General features: G+C 34.5%; 1 protein-coding gene across 12 annotated transcripts in view; it reads left to right on the top strand.

Annotated features, from left to right (window-relative positions):
- DMD (dystrophin) overlaps window positions 1-26,127 on the top strand; it is a 986,794-nt gene that overhangs the window by 280,692 nt on the left and 679,975 nt on the right. For all 12 annotated transcript variants that reach the window (XM_042866635.1, XM_042866641.1, XM_042866633.1 and 9 more), the window contains 5 exons: window positions 5,297-5,416; window positions 13,482-13,583; window positions 13,688-13,795; window positions 17,203-17,382; window positions 23,448-23,623. In XM_042866635.1, the coding sequence (XP_042722569.1) occupies window positions 5,297-5,416; window positions 13,482-13,583; window positions 13,688-13,795; window positions 17,203-17,382; window positions 23,448-23,623 (686 nt within the window). The remainder of the gene's footprint in view (window positions 1-5,296; window positions 5,417-13,481; window positions 13,584-13,687; window positions 13,796-17,202; window positions 17,383-23,447; window positions 23,624-26,127) is intronic.

Below are 26,127 nucleotides of genomic sequence, written 5' to 3'. Positions count from 1 at the left end.
AGGAAGATACTGAGAAGTATAAAAAATAGAGAATGAGGTGATAGAGATGTACTGTGATAATCTATTAATGTTTCCACAGCAGTAGTTCAAAATCTGTCTAGAGTTCTGTCTAGAGTAGTGTCTTGACAGGTTTTAACATTTGCTGCTTCATGGCCTATGTCAGTACTATAGTGTACAGGCTCTAGAGGGCAGATAATCTCCCAGAACAAATTAATATTGAAAACAGCTTTTGTGGTTTCTATAGAAGAGATCAAAAGCAGTGAAAGGTCGCGTGAGCCACTTTAGTGTTGAAGATAATTTTTCTGCATTCTGATTAAGGAGTTCTGAAGAAGTACAGGAATTCTACTGCTTCCCTTTGTACTCTCACTGCTTTGTGAGATGATGATGGTCTGTAGGTTTGCTAGTGAAGTGTATATTCTGACATTAAATTTCTCAGAAAAGAACAGATAGTTATGAGGTGGTATTTGGAGAAAAAACAAACAAACAAACAGATTTTGAATACAGTAATATTTTTTGGTATCTTTACAACTGAACATCTGTTTTTTCCTTTCAATTACGCATGTATAGTTCTATGTAGGTAAAAAAAGTCACCTCTCTTCCTGAGGTGAGAAGGTAGGCCACGATCATTTCAAATTAAACAAAGATGATAGGTTGGTTTTGTCATTTTCCTATCTCCATCTCCTCTTTACTTCTGTCATCTTCTCCCCCTCTTTCTCCCTTTGTTAATACCTCATTTCCACTCTTTATTTCATTTTATTTTTAGCCTTATGACTTCCCTACCTGCTCCCACAGTTCAATATTTCAGTTTATTTACCAGGTCCAACACTACAAATAGTCATTCTGTAATGCAGATTGGGAATCACACCTATCACTGGGATCAGAGAAGGCAAAGAGCGTTTTTTTCAGCATGCGGCTTAGTTCAGTAGTGTGAAAGATGAATAACTTGATAGTACAGAAAAAATTCCTGAATGGATTGGCAGAGAGATTGTATGTTACTAGCAAGGCATACATCTTTAGTAAGAAATTTGGAATAGTTAAGTGTATTTTGGAGCAATACACAAACATTTTTTTAAAAAGACTATTGCTTTTGCAGCAGTATCTTAAGCATTTTTTTTTTCACTTGTAAGAATCCTTTATTTATAATGTTATTAAGGGAAAAAGCTATTTTTCAATAGAAGTCTGAGAACTATTGAATAGTTCAAGCCAAATAATGCCATACATTTTATTATTAAGGAAAAAAATAATTTTAATTAATGGTTTTACTATCATCATTCCACATTATTATACAATTTGTAATTTTTTTAAAAATCATAATTTCATTACCTTTTTTGGGGAAAAAATAAATCTTGAGCTGCTTCTAGGGTTTTTGTTTCTGTTTTTGTTTTTTTCTAGAAGGCTGGGCTTTTATTTTCTTTTAAGTATTATTTTTGAATGAAAATATCATTAACTTCAGAAAATACTTAATGTGAGGATCTTGTAGTAATTGATTTAAAAAAAAAAAAATAATAAGAAGAAAATCACACAGGTAAATTAGGAGACTTCCAAAGTGTTCAAATTATCAGGGATATATCTTTAGGTACTTTGATACCCTGTGTAATTTTATTCCCTTTGAATTAGATTACTTGGGACTCAAATAACTTATGATCTGATAGGCAGATAGGAATTAGAGCAGCTGTGGTGTTTTATGAGTTTTTGGTGCTGTCTCAGAGCGTCAACATATATAATTGAAACACGGAAAGAGCACAGGGATAGATAAAGTTTTAAGTCCCTGAAAATTTCCTCCCTCTGAGCTGAGGATTGCTTGTTAGAACTTAGAATTCAAATGATCTGAACAGAGCATGCTCTGGTTTTAAAACTGTCTTCAGTAAATTCCTGTTTCAACAAGTTCCTGCATACAAATCATTGTCTCCAGTGAATTTCGTGGTAAAAATAGATGCTTTAATTATGAAGAACAGCCATTGAGCTCAGGCGAATTGAACCTGGGGATTTAGACAATGACTAAATTTTTTAGTTTCATTGGTTTACTGACTTCTCACGTCTTTCACAGTGTGTGTGAGGCTCACACTTTTACTTCTTGCATTTACAGAGCATCGCTTGCTCCATGGTTTTGACGTATTTCATATATCCCCTAATAAGGAAGTAAAAATCACCTCCTCCCTGGATGTAACCTTTGTGAGGCTTAAATAAAAGAGTGAACGGAAGCAAACAGTTGTCATCCTGTTCCTTCATCAAGAATTGTGTCAGGATAAAGTTGAGAAGTCTGAATTCTAAGGGTTGTTTTAATAATTTGGTGTACTTCACAGTCCTTGAGAATTGCTTTATAGTCTCGCTCTCTGATGGAAGTGGTAATCACAGGCATAAAAGTCAGAACAAAGGATTCTTATGAATATATCATCCCAGAATATGCTCATAAAGGAATTAAAACTCTGAAATATCTTAGACTAAGAGGTTTATGCCTTAAAATCAAAAGCCTATGAATTCCTTTCCTGTTGTGTATAGCTCCATTATATGTTTGTTTTTGTTTTGTTTTGTTTTGTGTTTTTTTTTTTTTTTCAAATAAAACTAAAATGCTTTACAAAAGAGATGTAAAATACCTAACCTAATCTTCAGCTAGTGCATGTTCTTCATACTGAAGTGAATTATTCTACTGGAAAAAGCAGCAGAAAAATTGATATGGTGAAATTGAAATTTAACATAGTTTGTAATGCATTTATGTTTTCCACTAGCATTTAAAGTTAGCCATTTTATTTTGCAAACTGTAACTATTAGACTACATATGTATGAATCTTGAAGGCACACTCTGCTAAAGTGTTGAGGGCATAGTCTAAGTAATAAAGTAATGAATATTATGAAAAGAAATTCAGTAGTGCCTTCTCTGTGGCCTGAAGTTTCAATGTCAATGCTTTACCTCTGGTTATTTCAATCTTTGCCACTTGTCCTCTTGTTACATCACAGCTGAGGAAGAAGCAAGTATGTCTGGTTGTTCAGTTCTCTACTTTTTTGGCAGGACTTCAGCTCGTTTTGTTTCCACAGAATCGTAATCATGGAATCATAGAATGGCTTAGATTTGAAGGGACCTTCAATATCGTCTTCTTCCACCCTCCTTTCTACTTACTCGATCAGACTGCCCAGGGCCCCATCCAACCGGCCTTGAACACCTCTAGGGATGGGGCAACCAGAACTTCTCTGGGCAACCTGTGCCAGTGCCTCACCTTCCTCTGAGTAAAAAATCTTTCCTCCTAATATCTTACCTAAATCTCCTTTTTTTTTAGTTTAAAGCCCTTTCCAATCGCTATCAAACTGTATAAAAAGTCTGTCTCCCTCCTGTTCATGAGCTCCCATTACATTCTGGAAGGCCAAATCCGTATCTCTTCAATTTAGAAATAAGTATGTGGTGAGAGACCATGCCAAGGGCCTTGCAGAAGTCCAGGCATATGACTTCAGTTGCCCTTCCTTTGTCCACCAATGCTATCACTCCATTGTTTAAGGCCACCAGATTGGTTAGGCACCATCTGTCCTGAGTAAACCATGTTGGATGTCTTGGATTGTCTCCTCGTCTCTCCTTAATGTGGCTTCCAGGAGGATTCACTCCGTGATCTTTCCAGGCACAGATGTGAGGCTCACCAGCCTGTAGTTTCTGGATCTTTCTTCCTTTCTGCCTTTCTTATAAATAGGAATAATATTTCCTTTTTTCCAGACCAGAGAATTTCACCTTACATTTTCCATTTTTTGAATATGGTTTAGAGTGGCTTGAAAACCAAATGTCAGTTCCTTCAGGTCCCTGGAATGAATGTGATCAGGTTCTATAGATCTGTACACATTCAGTCTCATTAGTTGGTCTCAAACTTGCACTTTGTTTACAGTGGGAGGGACTTTGTTCCCCCAGCTCCTGCATAGAAGTTCAGGGACATGATAGGTATGGGAAGCCTGACAAACATTGAAGAATCCGGCAAATAACTTGTTGGGTACCTCAGCCTTCTCCATGTCTGTTGTTGCCATTTCTTCCCTTCTGATTTTTCAAAGGTGGTAAACTCCTTGGTTTTCTTTTCCAACTAATGTAAAACTAGAATCCCTACTTGTTGTTTTTCACATCCCTTGTCAAGTTCAGTTTCAGTTTTTGTTAACAAACTGCAGGAAGGTAGAGTGTCCATCTTTCAATGGAAGTGCAGACAAAAAAAGAGACAATAAAACCCATGAAGGGGATGTTTGTGCAGCACTGTACCTTTCAGTAACTTAAATCCTTTACTTTCTTTCCTCATTTCTCTTCCCTTTTTTTTTTTTTTCTTTTAACATAGATCATATGTTTTGTGAAAATGCTGTAGACTGTTTTCTGCCAGAGAGTGAAGATGTAGGAGAGTTCTCACTGCCCTTCTCTGTGCACTGTGAGGAGAGAAGGAACAATTGATTAGATGTATTACATAAAGTCTGGGAAATTGTGGGAGGGTCAAACAAGTGTGAAGAGTTGTACAAATTTGACAAAGTTGAGAATGCCAGTTTGTGCAAATTTGATAGATAGACATTTCTTCACTTTTAGCAGTTCAGTATTTCACATCTAAAACTGTCCCAGGTTTTACTGCAGTAGAATGCTGGATACCAAAGTTGAAAGGGCAAGACAATTTTTCCTCAGGCATTCAGAAATTGTAAAGTGCCTCTCCCAGTTTGTTTGTTTGTTTGTTTCTTTTTCTTTTTTCTTTTTTTTTTTTTAATTCTATTTTATCGCAATAATTGAAATGAGGGTGCCACATATATTTCCTATCTTGAGTCACCTCCTGAGTACTTTCACAGTAAGTTGCTAATGAAGAAGTGCGCAGCCAAAAATCATGTAATTAATGAAAAAAAAAAAATGCATCCTTTTAAATACTTTATACATTTTGAAATATTACAATGTTTTAATATGCTGTTACAAAGTACACAACCCAACCTAATGTTTCTTTAAAATGGGCAGAGCTATTGCTACGTATGGATACTTTAATGATATCTGTAAATAATCAACTATATCAACTCAACACGTATTTTCACAGGCCACATTTTCAGTCTGAAGTTCTATAAGAGTTATGCCTTGTGAGTGTGTAATAATAAAATAAGCTATTCTTGAAAGGAATAGAAGTCTACAGAATATGCTTATGCTAGCATTCATTAACAAAATACATTTGAATATATTTAATATTTACAGCAATGGGATTACAAGGTTATTGTAGTGGGTTAGTTACTTGTATTTGTTAGTGAGACTTCAAGCACACAGCATTTTCTTAATTTGGAATAAATTTTCTTGCGTAAATTTGTGTTTTAATTATAGGCATTTCAAGATGATTTGGAACAGGAACAAGTGAAGGTGAACTCTCTTACCCATATGGTGGTGGTGGTGGATGAAAACAGTGGAGACAAAGCGACGGCTGCACTGGAAGAGCAGCTTCAGGTAACTGAACTGAGATAGAAGTGAACTGAGGTCTCAGAGAGAAAGCTGTCAGTGGCTTTAAGTGAAATAAGAAATATTTGTAGCATTGAGATTATTATCTTAAACATTTCTATAGCCAATGACGTTTGTATGTCAGTGAAATACAAGTATTTTGCAGAAAATAACAAATAGAGTAACTTTTTTTTATGTTTTCTGTTTCCTTCATTATTAACACATTTCATTTATACTCAAGACTAAGGACAAATGTTCGTCTTTTGTTTCTTAACTTTATTCCATTAATCCTAACAGAAGTAGCATGATTATCTGTTATATTTAAGAGAAGGACATAACAACATTACAAGTAGAGTGTGAGTTTACTGAAAAAAAAGGTTTTTCTTCTGATTGGAAACTTTTGCATGTGTTGTATTTTGGCATTATAGTACAAAAAATGTCATGATCAACTCTCAGATGCTTAAAGGCACATTCATTTTAAATGTTACCCAATATGTGTATGGCTTTTGTTAATGCTAATACTTACCCCATCAAATTAAAAGAGCCTTTAAAAAAATAGAATTAAAAAGACCTTAAAAAAATAAGTGAAACCAAATATGTGAATTAAACAAAAATAACGCCAATATATGAAGGGTTGCCTAAGTGAATAAAGTTTGTGCAGAAATATCAAGAACATGTAGGTTTTTTTAACCACTTTTTTGGAGTTAGCCTTTCCCATTAGTTTCACTTGAACGTATTTTCTAAGAAACAAAGAGAATTATTTCAGTCTCTCCTTTGTTTCATTTCTCTGTTTCATCCTCTGTTTCATCCTCTTCTGTATACATATTTTATCAATTGTTTATTGCTTAGGATTCTTGTGGCAGGGCTTCCTAGAGCACCAGGACTGGAACAAGTCAGCATAATGTCTGTCTTTGAATCCAAACATTCTTCACTGCTTTTTAATGCAAAGTCTAAACAACAGACTTTTTGATGTTCCATTTTCTAAACAAAATTATTTGAATATCCCATGGTGCACCGATGACGTGTTTATGACAGAGCTAGCAACCTAAATGGTCTAGAAATGGTTAAACTTTACCTTTTGTTTTAAGAAAGTCTCTCACCTTAAAAGAAAAATACATAAATGCAGTGCTCTTCTTATAGCTGTTCGATGAACTTAGACACAGTATTGAGACATGTTGACTGGAATTGGGAAGAAGGGTATAACTAAATATGTCCTCAGATGTCCAGATCATGCACAAGAAGTACATTAGTGTTAGAACCAAGGGTTCTTCCAGTTATCTTTTTTAGAAAGGATAAAGTAGTTTTCCTCATTTTGGTTTACTGAACGAAAATAAACAGGCTTGTGCTTTTTTGGATCTTTAAAGGCCAAGATTTCTCTAGAGAAACTCTCATTACATTCAGCTGGAAGGCATGTCTGTATAACAGACAGATGTTTGTGCTGTCTAAAATCTAGCTGATTTGGATACCAATCCTAATAAATTCAATAAATTAGTAATTAGTATGGGAATTAGTGTAGATAGTACACATTTGGCTAAGCTGATTAATACTGAGACCACAAACTGCTTCTACATCAGGGAGCACAACCCAGGGAAGGAAACAATTCAGTCTATACTGAATATCAATTATTATTTCCTTTTAAATTTATCTTCAGTATTGGAACCATGCAAGAAAGACTGGTATTTCAGAATGTCTTGCTAACTACTCTTATTCTCCTCAGTGGAGTAAAGTAGATCCCTTGCAAACTCGTGGTTTTAGAAGGTTAACTAAACAAGGAAAATGGAATGGAAGAGGGGAAAATGAAATAAAATTTAAAAAAACAAATAGGAAAAAGTTTAACTGAGATACTGTTCTGTGTTTGCAAACCTGATTCCTTCAGAGAAGGCTATGGTAAAGTATGACCAAAAAAAAGTGAAAATTATTTAAGGCATTTGATATTTGTTATGCTTCACAAATTAGAAGATATACAACTGAAATTTTTGAGACGTGCAGGAAAGAAATAAAAAGTGGGGATTACTGCAAATTGAATCTAATTTCACATTCTAGAGACAATAATGTTCTTCAGTAAGGTCACAACTACACCCTTTACCCTCACAAGAGGCAGAATTGATTATTTAAATTCCTTACGAGGACAAAGTCAGCCAATTTAAAAAAGGGATTGATAGGAGAAGATTTTCTAGTCTTACTATTGTGATGTAGAATTCAAAGCCCTATAGAAGAGGCATTTGCAACAAACCTCAAGTATGATGTATAGCAGAAAACACACAGGAAACTCAGACTGAGGTAAGCATCAGTAAAAATGATTGGGGAGTCTTAATATTTTTAATTTCGCGATCTATTGAAACAATTTTATGAGAATTCATAAACTGTTTTATGAGAATCTACACAGGGCTATGGAATAAAAAGCTTATTCGCAGTTTCAATAAACAGAACTTGCTCATTACTATGATGTGTTTGTCCAGTTAAAAAAGCTTGAAGAATAACATATGTGTATGCAGCATAACAGAAATAGTCAGTTTGTAAGGATACTTGTAGAGAAGGTGCTTTATTGAGATAAAGCATGAACAATTGTTACTGTCATTGAGGAAATATATTCCTGAAATGATGCCAGCAAGGGAATTCCTGAGGAAACCTATATAGAAGCGGAGCACTGAGTAGAGTATTGGGGTGGTGTAAAACAATCCAGATGCTGTGTGGCTCCTTCTTTCAATCGTACTCTCTTAAAGAGAAATCTGAAAGAAAAGTTCAATAATCTCATTGTTCTGAAGTCAGAGAGTTTGTAACACTTTTAAAAGTGTTAATAAAAACTAAATACAGCCAAAAAGTTATGTTGCTTAGGGTATTAGGGAGGTCTGTAATATTTTTTTCCTTTATACCAGGGAAAACCACAGTCCACCTGCTGTCCTGCCAAATGTTACATTACCTCTCCTGTGTGTATGAAAAGATTGTTTATATATCTTTTTTTTTTTTTCCCATGTCATTTGCAAACTGAATATATAATCACAGGAGAGAGATTGTGTTGGCAGGTGCACCTAGCAGAGCATTTGTCAGAAGTACCATGGAGCAAAGCTCATTATTTGATTATGTACCTGCCAGTCTCACTTTTAAAAGCAAAACAAAACAAGTGTGTTCCACTGTCAGACAAAAGGCTTGCCAAGGTTGCCTGAGTGAGATACTGGTCAGGATCAGATTTGAAAGACAGTGAACCATTTTGCCAGATAGCAGTTGAGACTGCATTTTCAAAGCAGCGGTAAATCAGTTCTGGCTTTTTCTTAGAGTATCGAGATAGTGATTTCTGAAATATTTTTGTGTATATATATATATGCGTGTGTATGTATCTATATGTGTATATGTCTTTGTAAATATAAATACATATATTTGTACATGTATCTGTATAAAACAATATAAAGAATTTCTTTACATATTGTAAAAGTCTCAACAGGCTGACAGGAATTTACGCTGGTTTCAAAGGAGTGCTGTAGAAGCTCTTCAGATTTATTGCATGTGCCAAGAATCTGAGTCCTACTTAAGAATCAGTTAATGACACAGAAGTCAGATGCGTCCCCTCAAACAAATTACAGATAAGTTCACACTGCATGGAAAAGAAAAGTAAACACCTCTTCTTAAGTTGCTTTCCCAAGGTAGTCTGAGAGATTATAGCTAGCCTGGTTCAGTGTGAATATTTTATCTTTTTATACTTAACATTGTTTACTTGACCTATCTGAGTGACATTTTGTGAGGCTCTGTGTGTTTGTGCTGGTGTTGAGATCTGGCTATTTAGATAGGTAGCTTCTAGATCCCAATGGTCTCAATCCCAAGATTTACCAGAAAGGAAGCTACTGCATAAGACCTAAATCTGAATTTAGTGCTGAAAAATCAGAGGACTATACTACCCAATCTGTTTCAGTAGTCTGACTTATTTCTCAAGAAAGTATGGGAAATTGCCTTCAGCTGAGATAAATCACTGAATGACATGAAAAAAGCCCAGAAGGTATGAAATTTTTACTCTAATTATACCCAGTAGACAATCAGTCCCTCAAGGACTCTTGTAGGCTAGTTGAAATTAGAGCTCTCCACAGGCCTCAGGGTTCCATACTGGAATGAGATCTGCATTTGATGCATCAAATGGTTCTTGATGGCTACTGAAGGAAAGGAATGGAGAGTATAATTTTGTGGTCGATAATATACTCATCTGGTGCTATTCTTTGGTTGATGATGATGTATGTCTAGTTCTTGTAAAAGTACTTCAAAATAAGTAAAGAAGTTTTCTTAAAAAAAATATATATATATATATATATATGCACATTCTGCTTGTAGCTGCACAGGGGAAATACAGTGAATCTGCTAAATCTTTTTAAACAATGATTTTGCATATAGACAAAATTTCTTTTTACTTTAAAGAGTAGATAGCATTATTTCATTAAAAGAAGCGTCTTTCAAAAATCCTTTTATATTAGTTGCAAGCTTCAGTCTTTTTTTTTCAGTTTTTTATACATCCACTTCAGTGTTTCCAAGAGTTGCATTGTTTTTACTCACTTTATCCTGTTCTTGTACTTGCTTATTTTGACCTTTTTGCAGACTGTTCTATCTTCTGTTTATCTTCTGCGTAAAGGACATTCTTTCAGAGTCCTCTGAACATACGAAAAGTTTCTTTTATATGTAGATTTCTCTGAAAATTCCAGCTAGGACCATAAAATAGGCATTTCAAATGAGCAAATAGGCATTTTACTTTTTCTCTGGAGATTTATTTTTCTAGGTATTGGGAGCAAAACCTGTGATGCAGCCTGATTTCCCAGACATCACGGAGGCTACCTACAGCTTTGGGTACTATTTGATGGGGAAAAAAAAGGGGATAAAACTGAGCACCTTCTCATTCAGTATCCACTTCTCAGTCAGTATCCACTTTAGAGAAAGTACTCGCATGATATTTTGGACTTACATCTTTTTGTCTTAAAGTTTTTCAACTGAGCAGTTGAACACATTCATGTGAACTCTCATAAAAAATAATAGGTTTAAGGTAATTTGGGCTATCAACCCGTTTATCAGTGTGCTTAGTCATTTCAGTTATTAAAATATAAGGTTTTGTCATACCATTGAGGCAAAAAAATAGGTTATGTTTTGTGATGCTTTTGAGACATATAGTGAAATAAGCATTATGCACTGACCAATATGTTACCTAGTGCGCAAATCAATGAGTTTATTAGAGGGGAGGGAAGGGAAGGGGGGACAGGGAACGTACCTTACATGTATTTTAGTTTGCTTTCTGTTCTAACAGGGAATACTTAGGCTGTTCTCCTTGAAAGGAGGTTAGAAAAGGAAATATTTATATTGTTTAACCAGCATTTAGGAAGAGAATAAAAATCAAATTCTAATTTTTTAAAAATAAGATTTTTCAGTGCATCTCATGTATTACCATTTGTCTCATATAAGTACTGGACTATCAGAGTTTGTATCAGCTTGAAATGCTTTTAATTATGATTTAATTTTCTGCTGTGTAATTTATTTAGATCTAAATCTGTATTAGCAACGAAGACATGTCTGGTCATGAGAAGAATTTCCTAACAACACTGATTTAAATCAGAGGTGCCAGAAGTTTTGCTGTAGGTCTTTGGGATGATTTATAAATCTTTTAGTAAAATTTTCAAGTTTATTTTAAAAATGTAGTCTATAATTAGGATTCAGAAACTTTGTTGTAAATCAGACCATGAGGCACCAAAGCAACCAAATGTGGCTCACCTTACCATCTGTATATAGAGATTTTAAAAATAGATAGATTTTTATCCTATGTTAGTGGGGAAAAATGGGCGTAGTATTTTGACTTGGACCTTGCTAAGTAATGACAAACAGGCCCTTCATATAACTTTATTGAATCATTACAATGTTATTAGTAGTTGACTAATAATAATTACTCTGAATTGCGGGAATTATAAGGAAAGACAGTTTCAAAGAAGAAGCATCTGGACTGTGTGTTTGTGATTTCTGAACTAGTAATTAGCAAGCATAGAATCATAGAATGGCTTGGGTTGAAAAGGACCTGAATGATCCTGGATCTCCAACCCCCTGCCACAGGAAGGGTCGCCAGCCTCCAACTTTAATACTAGCCCCATCCAACCTGGGCTTGAGCACCTCCAGGGATGGGGCATCCACAACCCCTCTGGGCAGCCTGTTCCAGCACCTCACCACTCTCTCTGTAAAGAACTTCCCTCTGATATCCAACCTAAATCTTCCCTCCTTCAACTTAAAACCGTTTCCTCTTGTGCTACTGTTATCTACCCTTTGAAAGAGTTGAGAACAATAATTTTCAATAAAGGGAAGATTAGTGTGTTTTTTTTTTAATAATTAATTTTTTTGGCTGGTTGTCAGGTGTTTTTTCTTTTTTTTTTTTTTTTTCCCCAACTGTTCTGTATCATGGAATTTGACAAAATCATTTGATGATGAATGAGTGAAATGAGCAAGTAAAATATTTTACTGTTTCATTGTTGAGGGCAAAAGTCTTTCACCAGTAATTACTTCTGTTGATATGGAAATAAGCTTTCTGAAATATTCATGTTCATAACTTGAACTTCCTTGTGTCTTTCTTTGAATTGGAAGTTTTTGATCACTTTTTAATGACAAATTTACACTAAAATTTGTTTTAATATAAAATAAATGTGGTTCTTAGACTTGAAAAATTGAGTTTGCTCTAGGTCTAATTAGGAAATAAAATAAGTACCCATTATATAATTCCAAATATAAATGAAAACCATGATCCTTAATGCTAAGCCTAAAGAAAACAAAAAAGCTTCTTTTCAAAACCTACTTTCTCAAAACCTACTTCGTAATAAAGTGAGTGGCTGAAATGGGATGCTTATCAGTTTGCAACAATGTTGAGCTGTGTCATGGTTTAGCTTTATTGCGGTTGCTGATCAGAGATGATTTTCAGTCTTCTAAACTGAGCAATTATCTAATATGATCAGACTGAATGTCACCATAAACACTTTTTTTTTTTTTTTTTTAATCTGTAAGATTTATTATGGCTTGAACCTTCAGTGAGTGAAATATATGGAATCTGCTTACTTTTTACTTGGACATAACATCGTTAATGCCACAAATTCAAGTAACCTGTAGATTTACCATTCAGTTCCTAGGAAGTACAAAATAGAATTTACATTCTTGATAGAAAGTAGAGAAATATCTCTTCTATATATAATTCAATTAGATGTATCATTTTAATCCATTTCAAAAATTCGTTTTTTGAATTTTTTTTTGCCAAAATTAAATCATAGTCCTATTAAAAATAAGTATGAAAATGAAAAATATGAACAAATAAGAAAATGGGGGAAAAACAACTATTTTTCCTTTTGTTAATACATATGCAATAGAAATAGGTGGAAAATAATATACGTTAATATCCTGTATTCTACAGATTTTAAAAGACTTGTTATTTGGGAGGAGCTGAAAATTTTGCATATGGTGCTCAAGTGTAATAAAATTATTGTAGATTGTTGCAATAGAAGTTTTATAGTAACATGCATCATCACAGCTGTAGTCCTAACCAGGCATTTTTTCAATGAAGACTAATAGGAAAACTAAATAATGTGGTAATGTTTTCTTTAAAATAAATAAAAGAGAACAACATAGCATTTTTCACAGTTTTAAAATGCGTATGCTATAAGTATACAGAAAACCTCATGTGTATGTAAATGTATGCTAATGTTAGCTTCTAGGATTTTTTTCTCCTATGACAACATTGTAAAGGAGAAAATAAATCAGATTTTTTTTTTCTTTTTTTTCTTTTTTTGAGAGAGAGAGAGAGCATAGTATTGGAGATTTAATGGAAAAATATGTCTTTATACTAGTATTAAAATTTTCTCCTTCTTTCCAGCTCTGTTACTTTTCCTATTCTCTCCATTTGAGTCTTATCTCAATCGGTGGTAAAATCTATTTCAGTGAAATGTATTTTAAGAACGTAAAATTATAAAAAGTGAGTTACCAAAATATTTTCAAAAAAATTTATAAGGGCATAGGAAGATCAGATTCCTTTGTTTTAAAACGTATAAATGAACATTTATTGTATTATTTTTTTCTTTCTTTCTAGCACTTTGGAAGCCGGTGGGCAGCCATCTGCAGATGGACAGAAGATCGATGGGTCCTTTTGCAAGATATTCTTAGAAAATGGCAGCACTTTGCAGAAGAGCAGGTGAGTATTGTTAGTAGTTACAAACTGAAATGTTCTTCCTGAAACTGTACTAGGAACGTCCCAACTGGGGCTGTTTCATCTTGTTCTCTCCAATTTTCTTTCAGTGCCTTTTTGATGCGTGGCTTACTGAGAAAGAAGATGCACTTAGCAAAATCCAGACAAGTGACTTTAAAGATGAAAATGAGATGCTGACTAGTCTACGCAAATTAGCTGTATGTATTTTTTATTGACCTATATTGTTCTCAGTTTTTCCACTCATGAATCAGTGTGTGAGTGGTTTTATCCTCTCTTAGACAATATGATTTAATGGAATATGTATTTCTTTTTCTGAGAATGGATGTTATCTTCTGTGTGAGTAATTAATTGGTTCATGGTATTGCTGATAAGGTACTCGATAAGGACAGATACGCTTCTAGGTTGTCTCTTTGGTCAAAAGTTTGTGAATTGAATTAGTGCTATCTTTTAACCATCCCTGTGTTACAGCAATCTACTTACATATGTAAAATATACTCTTTTCACCACATATTCTACCTCATTCTTCATAAAATACTCTAGAATTCATCGTCTTTATGGAAAGAATGTCATTCAGATTGGCTTAGAAGTATGCCTTTCTGTAAAGATGTGATACTTGGCACATCCTAGGCTTGGAAATGGTTCTATAGCAATAGGACATTTGAAAAGAAAGTAAATTGTTAGGCATTGTTTTATGCAAAATAACAGTTTTTTATGCATGCAGTAGATAGCAAACATTCATGTCTATGATTTCGTTAAAGTGGGTAGATTATTACTGTAACTAGGAACTAAAGTCTTCTCTTTGAACAGCTTTTATTACTTATTTTGTCAAATAAAAAACGGCTAGTTTGGTACCTTCCAGAATTTGCTGGAAATATACCAAAAAGGAAATTTGTGTCCAGACAAGAGCAACAAAGCTGATGATGGTCTAGAGAACAAGTCTTATGAGGAGCAGCTGAGGTAACTAAGGTTATTTTGCCTTGAGAAAAGGAAGCTCAGGGAAGACCTTACTGCACTCTACAATTACCACAAAGGAGTTTGCAGTGAAGCGAAGGTCATTTTTTTTCGCATGTCCTGCACTTAATTTTGAAGCCTCTAAAATAAAGGTAGTGGTGTTACTCTTTTTCATAAAACATGCTGAGATCTACTGAAAAAAGATATGTGAAGAGTTAATTCAATAAATGAATTCTATTAATTCAATTAACATATGTTTAGATTTTCACTTCACTTAATGCAAATTTCTTCTTAGAAGAAATAAATAAGACACTTTGTTGACACTAATTCTTACTAGAATAAATCTCTCAGAAACTGAACAGTTATTTTACAACATCTGTTGCTCATTAGAATATTACATGGATTAAAGAATGCTTTTGGCAATGTTTTAAAAAAGCGAAACAATAACTACAGTAAAAATTTGAAAATAAACTTATGAAAATGCAATATTCAGAAGTAAAGAAATTGCTTTTGAACATTTATGATGTTCCAATACTGGAGTTTACAATATGCACTTGATAGAAGTTATGACTGAATTATTTGATAATTAGTTTTAAAAAATCAAACAGTCCTGTTTATTCTCTTGCCAACAGCTAAATGACAAATGTTGTTAGCTCAAGGTCTCTTCCTGTACTGGAAAAAATCAAAACTAAAATGTGTTCATTGGTATAAAACACTGACAAGTTTCAGTAAGAGAATGTGAAAACAGAATCCTCCAGTATGGTTGTACAGGTTATTTGAAACTATCGCAAGAGAGTATTAGGTGGTAGTGATCAGTAGGTTTGCCTTCCAGTTGAATGCTGACTCAAAGAGGTTGTACACTGGAGTTTCCAGGTTCTCAGCTGGTTGGCTGTGTCATTTGCACATTCAATAGAGCTTCCAGGACTCGCCAGACTTCTGGACTCCTCAGGAGATACGACTGCTGCATAACCAGGGCTAGCCAAGATCTCAGAAAGATGCAGAATATATGGTTCTCCAGTCCTGACAGAACTAAGCTATTTTTGTAGAGTCATAGAATTAGCATGTTTGGAAAAGACCTCTGAGATGATCCTGTCATTTTCCTTCAGTGCTTTCATTTTTTTCATCATACTTAGGGATTAAATATTTTTCTAGAAATCTTTTTTTTTTTTTTTTTTTCCTCCCTGTTTTTAATATGCTTTGTATGGAAAATACCACAAAACTTTTAAGAACCTTTGTTTGAAATGTTGATATAGTTGTTAATATTCATGCAGTTTAAAGGTTATAAAGCCACACAGCTGTTAGTTTTTTTTTATTTATATCACTACCTGAAGCAAGCTTTTGTGTCTGGAGTTGCTCCACCTGTCATTTTATATTGCTTTATGAAGTGCAATCTGTCCATTCCTCTATGTCAGCTTCACCAGCAGTTTTTACAGTACAACAGCGCAGAGGTATTGGAGTTTGTGAAAAACATTCTTGCCCATTTTCCCTTCTTTACCAAAGGAAGCCAATGGATGTAATCTTGTTGGATTTCATTAAAGCTTTCAGTACTGTTTTTTACAGTATCCATTTGAACAAAATGTCCAGCTAGTCAAATACATGGGTAAACAATTGGGCTCAAAGGGTTATAGAAAATGGGGTTACATCAGATTGGCGGCCAGTGACTGGTAGGGTTCCCTAGGACTCTGTTTTAGGGCCAGTTATTTTTAATGTTTTTGTCAGTGTTGAATATAAGACTTTGAGGTATACTTAGAAAAGTTTGCATATGTTACTACACTGGGCAGAGCTGTTGATACCCTTGAGCATAGAGAGGCCTTGCAGTGAGATCCTGACAAATGGAGGGCTGGGCAATCACCAAAAGCATGAAATTTAACACAAGCAAGTCACAAATTTTTATCTTGAGATGGGGAACCCTGGCTGCATGCATTCAGTGGGGGATGAGAGGCTGAAGAGCTGGCCCACAGAGAGGTACGTGGGGGGTGTGACTGATGGCAAGTTGAACCTGAGATAGCAGTGTGCCCAGACAGCCAAAATGGCCAACTGTACCCTGGAATGTATAAAAATCAACGTTGCCAAATGGTCAAGGAAAGGGGTTGCCCCTCCCTGCTCTATACTGTTGCAGCCTCACCTCCAGCACTGGGTGCAGTTTTGGGCATCTCAGTATAAGAAGAAAATAAAACTACTATTGGAGATCCTGCAGTGAGGGCTCCGAAAATGGTGATGGATACAGAGAGCAAGACATATGAGAAGTAGATGAGGTCTCTAGGTGTGTTCAGCCCAGAGCAGAGTAGGCTGAGGGGAGCCTTCATGGTCGTTGCAGCTCCTCACAGAGAAAGGGACAGAAGGAATGGCATGGATCTGCGTCAGGGGAGGAGCAGCTGGGGGTGTGGGCTGTGGGCCCAGTACCAAACTCCTGGAGTTCAAGAAGTGTCTGACAGTGCTCTCAGACACAGAGTTAGAATTTTGGGTGGTGCTTTGCGCTGCCTAGAATTGAACTTAATGATCCTTTTGGGTCTCTTCCAACTAGGGCAATTCTATGATTTTGTAGGGCACCTTCTAGGTGCTCCTTTCTTTCTAAGGTGTTTTTTGTTTGTTTGTTTGTTTGTTTTGCTTCTGTCTGAATTATTTGTCTTCCTGCTGTTGCTTTGTTTAACAGATCCTAAAAGGAGATATAGAAATGAAAAGACAAATGATGAGTAAGCTGAAGTCACTCAGCAAAGACCTCCATGTAGCTGTGAAAAATAAAGCAGTCGCTCAGAAGCTGGAAAGCCGACTTGAAAACTTCGCCCAGCGCTGGGATAGCCTTGTGCAGAAGTTGGAGAGCAATTCTAAGCAGGTTCGTCAAACTGTTTTGTCAGTTGTTGACACTCAAATCCTGTGCCAGTCAGATGCTTGCAGTAGTTTTGGTGCTGTTTGTTACTTTTTTATTTTTTCTTTTGTGATTTCTTAAGACACAATTTTTAGGATAGCATGATACAACTGCAATATAACCCCAGAATGTTAGGTATCTCTTTAATTTTTTTGTCTGTCGTCACTATGTTGATTACTCAGGTTCTTAACTGTGCTTTCAGGGATGGTAGAATCCAAAATGGAAATATTCAGTTAGTTTATTTTTAATCTGTAATAGTTAGTCACTTCAAATGTGCTGTTTTTATGGCTGTCTGTGGAATAACAGTCTGAAATTAGTGTTAAAAACTGTTCACTAGCTAAACAACTACTATTTTTATTTATTTTCAGCAGTGCTTTTATGGTTACATTTTTAATTTTGCTTATATTTAACTCTTTCATATATTAAAAAGAAAAAAAAAAAAAAAAAAAAAAAAGGCCACAGAAAGAGAAGCTTGAAAAAATAAAGAAAACTGTCCTTTTGGCACAAATGCCTGAGGGAAAAATAAGCCGTTATTTGTTACTATTCCATCCTGCTCCTTTCTGTTTACCATAATATTAAAAAATAAAATGTGGTTTAAAATTTCTCATTTTATTAACTGGATAACAAAACTAAGTGCTCTGGTATAATATTCAAAAATGTATCCTTTCATCTTTCCTAGCCATTTGTCAACATCTCTCTCTTGTTTGATTCAAAACCATATCTGATCACTTTTTCTTCCACTTTCTTATATTATGTTATTTTTGTATGACAGTTATTTGAGTAGTAATAAAAGTACTGAAAATGAATATTTACAATAAGGAACATGTAGTTTTTACACAAAAGAAAATCCAGAGTTTTGAATTTGGGACAGCTTGGGTCATGTGATTTCAAGAATTTAGTACTTCTTCATGGATGCCTACAACTGTCATGTCTCATAAAAGGGGCAAATACTGTAGAACAGTATTAATTACAGCCTACATGATACTTATGTTATTCAGGTACGTGTTCTTGCATATGTAAAAAGGAGCTTGGTAGCTTCTTTTAAATAACAATACTATTCAAGCTTCAAAATGTTTTATTATTCTCATATATTTGTAAAATATTGCTAGTAATCAACACTTTAACCTCTCTGATTTTGACAGTGTCATAACTTTTCTCATTTACTATTATTTCATAATACTAGAATGAGTCATAACAACAGGAATTACAGGCATGTTAAAGTTTTATTAAATAAACTATGTGTGCTAGAATTGACTAAGCTGCCTACCAAAGTGAGAGAAGTAGAAATTGCATAAAACACATGCAATGAATACAGGGAAAAAGGAACCATGAAGAGGCTGCTTAATCTATTACAAACTGTCCATGTCCTATAAACTGTTCTTTGAGAATCAGTGTTCTGGATAATACAGACATTACATTGATGTACTTCTATAAATAATGTCTTCATTCATATTTTGTTACTTAATTTCTTTTTCAAAACCATATTAGTAGCATAGATGTCTTAATTTGTCTTCATTGTAAGACCAATATTTAAAACATGTATTCATAATGTTATGTGAGTTCCCACACTTTCCATGAAAACTTTTTAAAGTCAGTTTGAAAGTTTAATTGGAAGGTAGCTTAAATCCTCCTTTTGTATACTCATCTACACTCCTTGAAGGATGCATATCTTCATTTATTTTGACACGTTCGTGTTAATAGGCTAAAAAACATGTTTCAATTAATACTCTACATCCTCCTGAAGAGATTGTAGAGTACTATCTGGTAGGTATATAATAAAGGCTGCTGGTGTCTTATATCCATAAAATTTCTAAAACCTGCAGTCACGATGGGTTGGGAAAAAATAAACACAGCTTTTGAAAACAGTCCAAAATATTAAAACGTTTAGATTATTAATTAGTCCTAAAAGCAAGTAAGTTCAATTTTGAAAATGGAACCAAGATGACAAAACAAAACCAGTCTTCTTGTGAACACCTGAGGCTGTACATCCATAAATCATAATGGAGCACAGGTGGGAGATTATTTGGGTTTCCAAAACCCAAACAAGTGTAACAGTGTTATCATAATGCCACACTTCTCTGAGGAGAAGCAACTTTGCTTGGCGGAGAGCTGGTATGCTCATGTGGGCATATTGCTTCAAATTCTGGAGATATTTGATATTCAGTGCTAACTCTAAAGTGCTGTTACACACTTGAGGTATATCCTTGCATTTACCTCTGCACTACAAAATAATAATAATGTACTTATTGCCATGTGTTTCTACCTAGGCAGGGCAGATATTGTTGGTGTGCTCTATTTGTTATGGAGCTTATTTACATGAACAGACAAGAAGAAAATGCCTCTAGAACATCTACTTATTTCATCTAATTGTGAACTGGAGAGGAGAGAAGATGGTAACAGTTAATATATAATTTTTCTCCGAAATCATTAGAAAATGCAGATTTTATTCTTTCAACATGAGTACAGACTTCAAAATTAACTTTTTTGTTTCATTAATGATTCTCATAGTACCTTCTTAACTGTATTTTTTTATCATATTTCCTCTCTCTCTCTTACTAAAGTGTCACTAAATGATTAACTGGCTAGCAAAATAAGAAATTATATGGATATCTCAGCCTTAGATCAAAGCTGATTCTCTAGTTATACATGGAACAGTTATAAATCCCAAAAGGAATGTGCATAAAGTAGAATGCAAGTCTTCCTACGTTTAGGTAATTCATTGCTGTGAATTTGAAGCATCCAGTCTGAACTCATGGCTGAAGCTGCTTCTGCGATGGATGGCATAGATGAGAGAGACTGGCACCCCTCAAAAGCAGTTTATTTTCATCATGAAAGTGCCTGTTTTTTTTTTTCATTGAACACACACTGGAAACAAGGACAAGGACAACTTTTATAGAGTAGATGTATAACTTTTAGAAACTCTAAACTCCCCTTGAGTGAGCTCATTATGCTTCACTACATTGTACTGAAAATCTTCCCAAAGTAAAGAAAATGCCATTCTTCATCTGAGCTTCCTTACTTGCATACATACATTTTATCAAAGAACTCATGACAGCTCCAAAAGCGAGTGTTAAGGAAAATTATGACTATATCAAGACTCAGGGCATTTCCAAAGGCAGCAATAAATGATGTCATTAAAGGTAGGCTGCCATATAAAAGAGAAATAAAACATCATAAAACTACTCAACTACTACACACACGTTGTATATACCTTTATCTGCAGAAGATGAAAAGGAAGATTGAAATGTGTCCATTCAAAAAAAAAAAAAAAAAAAAAAAAAAAGATGACTTTTAACATGTTTCTAAGATGAGCTTACTGATGTGAAACTGAAGGCAAGCATTGTATTTTGGAAGCCTTTTAAAGTGCAGCTTTGTGAGTCACCTTAGCACTTCCAGTATGATTTTCTAGTGGGTTAACGGCCCAGTCTGTATCACTCCTCAGATTCATATATGCCTCTCACAAACTTAAAGAGACAAGGAAACTGTACTGTCATTATTTGGATTGTCCTTGAATTATAAGTGAAACAAACCATTTCAGTGCTAATTTCTTATATTTTTAAGGATTTTCCTTTACCCTCTAGTATGTGCATTTTTAAAATGTGTACCATTTTGCTGAACTTCACCTTGCAATGTGGTGTTCAGTACTTTCTAGCCTTCCCCCTTCTCTGTAATTAGAATGATTATGAACATCAAACTCATCTCTGCAATTTCATTTTGAAATATATAGTATTTAACCTCTACTCCTATTGATTAAGCATGAAAAGTACTTCCTTACTGTTTTGACATGTAAATCATTACTCCCAACAGCATCGTGACTTGACTGCTCTGAGCATATGGTAATTACACTGCCTGCGTTTGAAGCACAGTTCCAAATCACCAGCTGGAACTGCTGCTACTGTGTAATTGGTAGGGTGCTGCAGATGATTCCTACAGTACCCTAGGTGTGATTTATTCTGTTTTACACTTGCTTCAGTGTAGACTATACCCTGGTATTGACTGGGAAATGGAACATGGCAGGATGTGACCTCAAGTGTCAGAAACATCCTATCATCGACTTTTAGATAAAACTGAGTGCAAAAAGAATACAGTGAGAAGAGGAAAAGGAGGTTGAAGTCAGAGCTGTATATACAGAGCAAGGAAGGATTTGGAGTGCTCTTAGCTGCAGAGACAACCAAGGAACAGATGTTATCCTCACATTGCATAGAACCCTAGATCTCAGAAACTTTAACATGCTCTTTCTTTCTGTCCAGAAATAAAATTAATTTTAAAAATGTTGCAAAGAATGCTGTATTAAATCTTAATAAAACTAAGCTGAAGTGTTTCCTTATACTGGAGATTTCTGTAGTTGAAAATATCAGTCAGCACATCTTGCTGAGGGAACGAAACCAAGGATATTAATAGATAATACTGTAGTGATAAAAAGTGGCATTTTTTCCCCATAATTTATGTAGTTCATATGTTAACTAAGTTGTCACAGTTCACAAACAGCTTACTACAATTGATATGATTAATCCAAGGATTTTAGAAAACATCCGCTTTGAATCTTGATTTTGTAGTGTTCTGACTTGTTCAGATTTTTCTCTGAAGTTCAGACTGCTGTACTTTATATAGAGAAAAGCACAGCACTGAGTTGGCTGCTTTAAATGAGATTGCCAAAACTACAGTAACGTGGACTTTCCTATCCATCATTTTCACTGGCAGACCGGACAAAGATCAGCAAGACTTCTTTGTTCAGCATGCTGCATGAAATATTCAGCAAAGCAAGCAGTATTTTTTTTTTTCTTCCAGTTTTTTGTTAACTTTACCAGTGTTGCCTGCTGAAAAGAAGCCTAGTTGCTAACAGCACGCCTCATTCCTCATCATTCTAATTTTTCAGTATGCGCAGGAAGTGGGAAATGAGCTGCAGTTAAATACCTAGTATGCATCTTCAGTGTTTTTTAGAAGTACTGATGTCTCAAGTAAAGTTTACTCAATACTGTCACTAGTTTCTGATACAAGAACTAATAGATTATTTACATATGTTGTACTGTGAAATTTTAGGTACTAATGTTCTTGTCTCTCTGTTGGTAGACCTTTGTAATTATTGCATGCTAGCAATAAAATAAGAAGCAGTGCTTGTCTGGTACGCAGCTTTGCCTGCACCTGATGTAAAAGTCTTCCTTTTATTTTCCATTTCACTGCCCTGAACCGTTTTCAGGTGTCACTGGAACTGTGAATCATAGCATGACCAAGGTTGGAAAAGACCTACAAGATCATCCTGACAGATATGAGCAGACAGTACTGTTTATCATCCCACTTCTTTTTTTCTTAATGCAACTGGACTTTTTTAGGAGTTAGTTTTCATTTTTCCCTGCAAAGTATAAAATGCATTTTATTGGTGTAAATGCATTATGTTATGTACATGTTACATATTTGAGTTTTGCTGTCTCTTACTACTTCTTCCTTTTAGTTTTTAGTTATAAAATGAAATGGAAGTAAATTTACTTGTCTTCTAGTGCATGTTTTCTAATTTAAGATTTCATGACAGAAAGCTAACTGCCTTTTTGTGCAAGTAGGTTGTGATGAACTATGTTCTCGTTTAAAGATTATTATAAAGGGTAAAAATAGCAACTAGTAATTTAGTGACATCATAATGCTTTATGAGTCCTCAGGAATAAATCTTCAGAATGGCAGCGGAATAACAGCAGTGGTAATATTTCACACATTTTCTTTATTCAATTTCTTTATAAAATTGACCTTTTTGTTCCCATTTATTTATTTTCTTCATTCACCATTTTATAAGAGCAAGCCATAAGTTCATTCTGTTTGAGATTCAGTCTGATTTTGGTATTGACTTCTGCGGTTACCTTAATCACATAGTATGAGACAAATAAAACAGTTTGATTTGAGTTCAGTATAATGTTATTTTTTTCTGAAGGTCAGCCGATGATTAGACAGGAGCAGTTTCTCATTATTTTTCTATTGCTATTCCAAACGATCTTTACTGAAATCTTTCAAACAATGTTTGACCTCTGCTTTAATACTTCTCACAGGTTTCGCAGGCTGTCACTTCCACTCAGACATCACTAACACAGACTACTGTAATGGAAACTGTCACTATGGTGACCACAAGGGAACAAATCCTGGTTAAGCATGCTAAAGAGGAGCTCCCACCACCACCTCCTCACAAAAAGAGGCAACTCCTTGTGGATTCAGAAATTAGGAAGAGGTGAGAATCATTTAGACATGGAGAGAGAATAATAATAAAGTTGGGTGAGAATGCCAAATTAGTCATCTGACTGCAATATTTCTGTGCAGAATTTCTTGAAATTAAAATGCTATTTCTGTACTCAAATGCCAACTCACTGTTACCTTTCCTTACTTAGGATAACTTATAGAGATTTTTTTGTGTTATCCCAACTATTTTGTAGTATAGAATGTTAATCATTATGTCAATGTCATTATGATAGTAACTGCACTCAGTAGGTATATTTTGCATAGGGCATGTGTGACTTGGAGAAAAGAAAGTTTTCACCTTTTTAAATTCTTTAAAATTTAAAGAATTTATGTTTTTAGTAGTTGGACTGCAAGTAGTGCTTCATTTCCAAAGTTCAGGTTTTATTCTTTTCAGTTATCGAGAGGCAGGGTTACTATTTGGTGAAATGTGTAATACTGTGATTTTCAATGTTTTTTCTGTGTAACTCATACAAGTTATAGTGGACTTTGGAATAATACTGAACACTTGTTAAAGTCACAAGAAAGACTTCTAAAGAGTAAAATTGTCTCAAGCACTGAACTTAAGAATATGATGTTAGAAGCAAGACTTAAAACTCTAATTTTAGTGGTAGTTTTGGAAATATGTGTTTGTGTGTGTGTATGTATATATGTACATATTCAGATTAATATATGAATTCCAAGCTAGCGGACATAAGGACTGAGAGGAATCTGAAACTACAGTCAATATCTTATTCCTGTAGAAAATGTCTTTTTAGTTCAGCATGTCTTCAATTACAGCAGCAAATTATTTTCTTTACTAAACTAAACAAGTAAATTTCAAATGGCTAAATCTGGATGAAATGAATATTATCTTCAAAGTCTCAATTTGAAAATATTTTGAATCTGCGTAGTTTCTTCTGGGAGGAAGGTGGTTTGGGGCTTTTTTTGATGAGGGTGAATGATACTTCCACATTTTCTCACCTTCATTCCTCAGTACTTCTCTAGCTGTAGGCATCAGTCTGCGTTGCTACATTCTGGAAAAAAAAAAAAAAAAAAAAAAAAAAGTGTGCTCCAAATTTGATTTCTGCATTTTGTGAATTTAAGAAAGATTTCTCAAAGATGCACTGAAGTGCTAGGTGCTTAGTTTCAAGGTAGAAGATTAGTTTAGCTGCTCTGTGAATACTGCAAAGGATTCTACAGCTGCTTAGTTGAGGAAAAAAATGGCAAATTTTAAATTATTATTAAATTTTATTTTCTAACTGGTTTGAAAGAATTAAAGTGTACGAGCCTCGTTTACTCTGAGGAATTTAATTCTTAAGACTCTGTAGACCTGCGTAAACAGGAGTTGATTTCATATTTCCACTGTGCCAATTCGCTGTGGCCTAAATGCATAGTAAAGAAGCTGTTGTTTTTTTCTTTCCTCCTACAGCAACTTACTACCATGAGTAATGGAAAGCAGAGAAAAGAAGTCGGAGACTTTTTTTTTTTCCTTCACCAAAATCTAAAGCTGCCTTCTAATTTAGTGCTTTAAAACTTCAGGATAATTCAGGGATATTCTGACTTTTGTTTTTTGAATTTATTTACATCCAAGAATGGAAAAAATGCATATATATACTTAGAGCTGTATAGAAGTCTTAAAAGCACTGTAAGACATTAGGCCTTGAGGTACATGTAACATGCATTAAGTTTTTGGGTAGAAAAACCTGTATATAGGTGAAAGGTTTGCCAAGGTGTTATTTTCACTGACATAGCACTAGAAAAAAACATAAGTCAGTTCTGCAGCATAGAAAAATCTGAAAATTATTCAATTTAGAATAGGTTTTTAAATAGGAAGCAGAGTAGAGCTTTTTATCATTTAATTTATATGTAATTATAATACATTTGTTCCTTAATAATACCCAAGATATCTTTCTTTTTCAGTTAATAAGTAACTTTGTACATGCATCCTAATATTTCCAAGGAATGTCTGTCATAACATTGTTGTGAAAATAATGTTCTTCTTCAGATTTGAAAGATACCATGTCCTTTGAAGACAGAGGTATATTAAGGCAGGGTAGTTGCTCCATCTAGTGTTTTACATTTAATAACTGTTAACAAAACTATAAATCTGTTGAAAATAAAGTGGCCTTCATTTCATTAAAAATATTGTATTTGAGGCTCTAATGCTCACTTAGAAAAGTTTCAGTTTGTTTGTTTGTTTGTTTGTTTCTTAATAGAAAAGTATTGAGGGAAAAATTACAATGAAGTATTTAAAGATTTTTTCCAGGTAGTCCACTGCTACTATTTCTTTCAAGCAGTCCACTACAGTACAGAATTATATAGTCTGAACTAAATGATGATTGCTAAGCACTTTTACAGGAACTCTGCTGGGCTATTGTCCTTGTCCACTTATAAAAATGCAGTGTCTGCTCTTTCACCATCATTTAACTGTACTTAGCAAATCTAGAAAGATGAGTGCCATTTTTATTCAGTTTTCTGGATAGTCCTTGTACTAGCATTGTATCTGTGTAGCCAATG

The sequence above is a fragment of the Lagopus leucura genome, unplaced genomic scaffold (genome assembly GCF_019238085.1).
Source record: "Lagopus leucura isolate 7727_CA_CO unplaced genomic scaffold, USGS_WTPT01 Super-Scaffold_100001, whole genome shotgun sequence".
Classification (NCBI taxonomy): Eukaryota; Metazoa; Chordata; class Aves; order Galliformes; family Phasianidae; genus Lagopus; species Lagopus leucura.
Note: the sequence above shows the minus strand (reverse complement) of the source record. Positions and strands in the feature narration are given on the sequence as shown.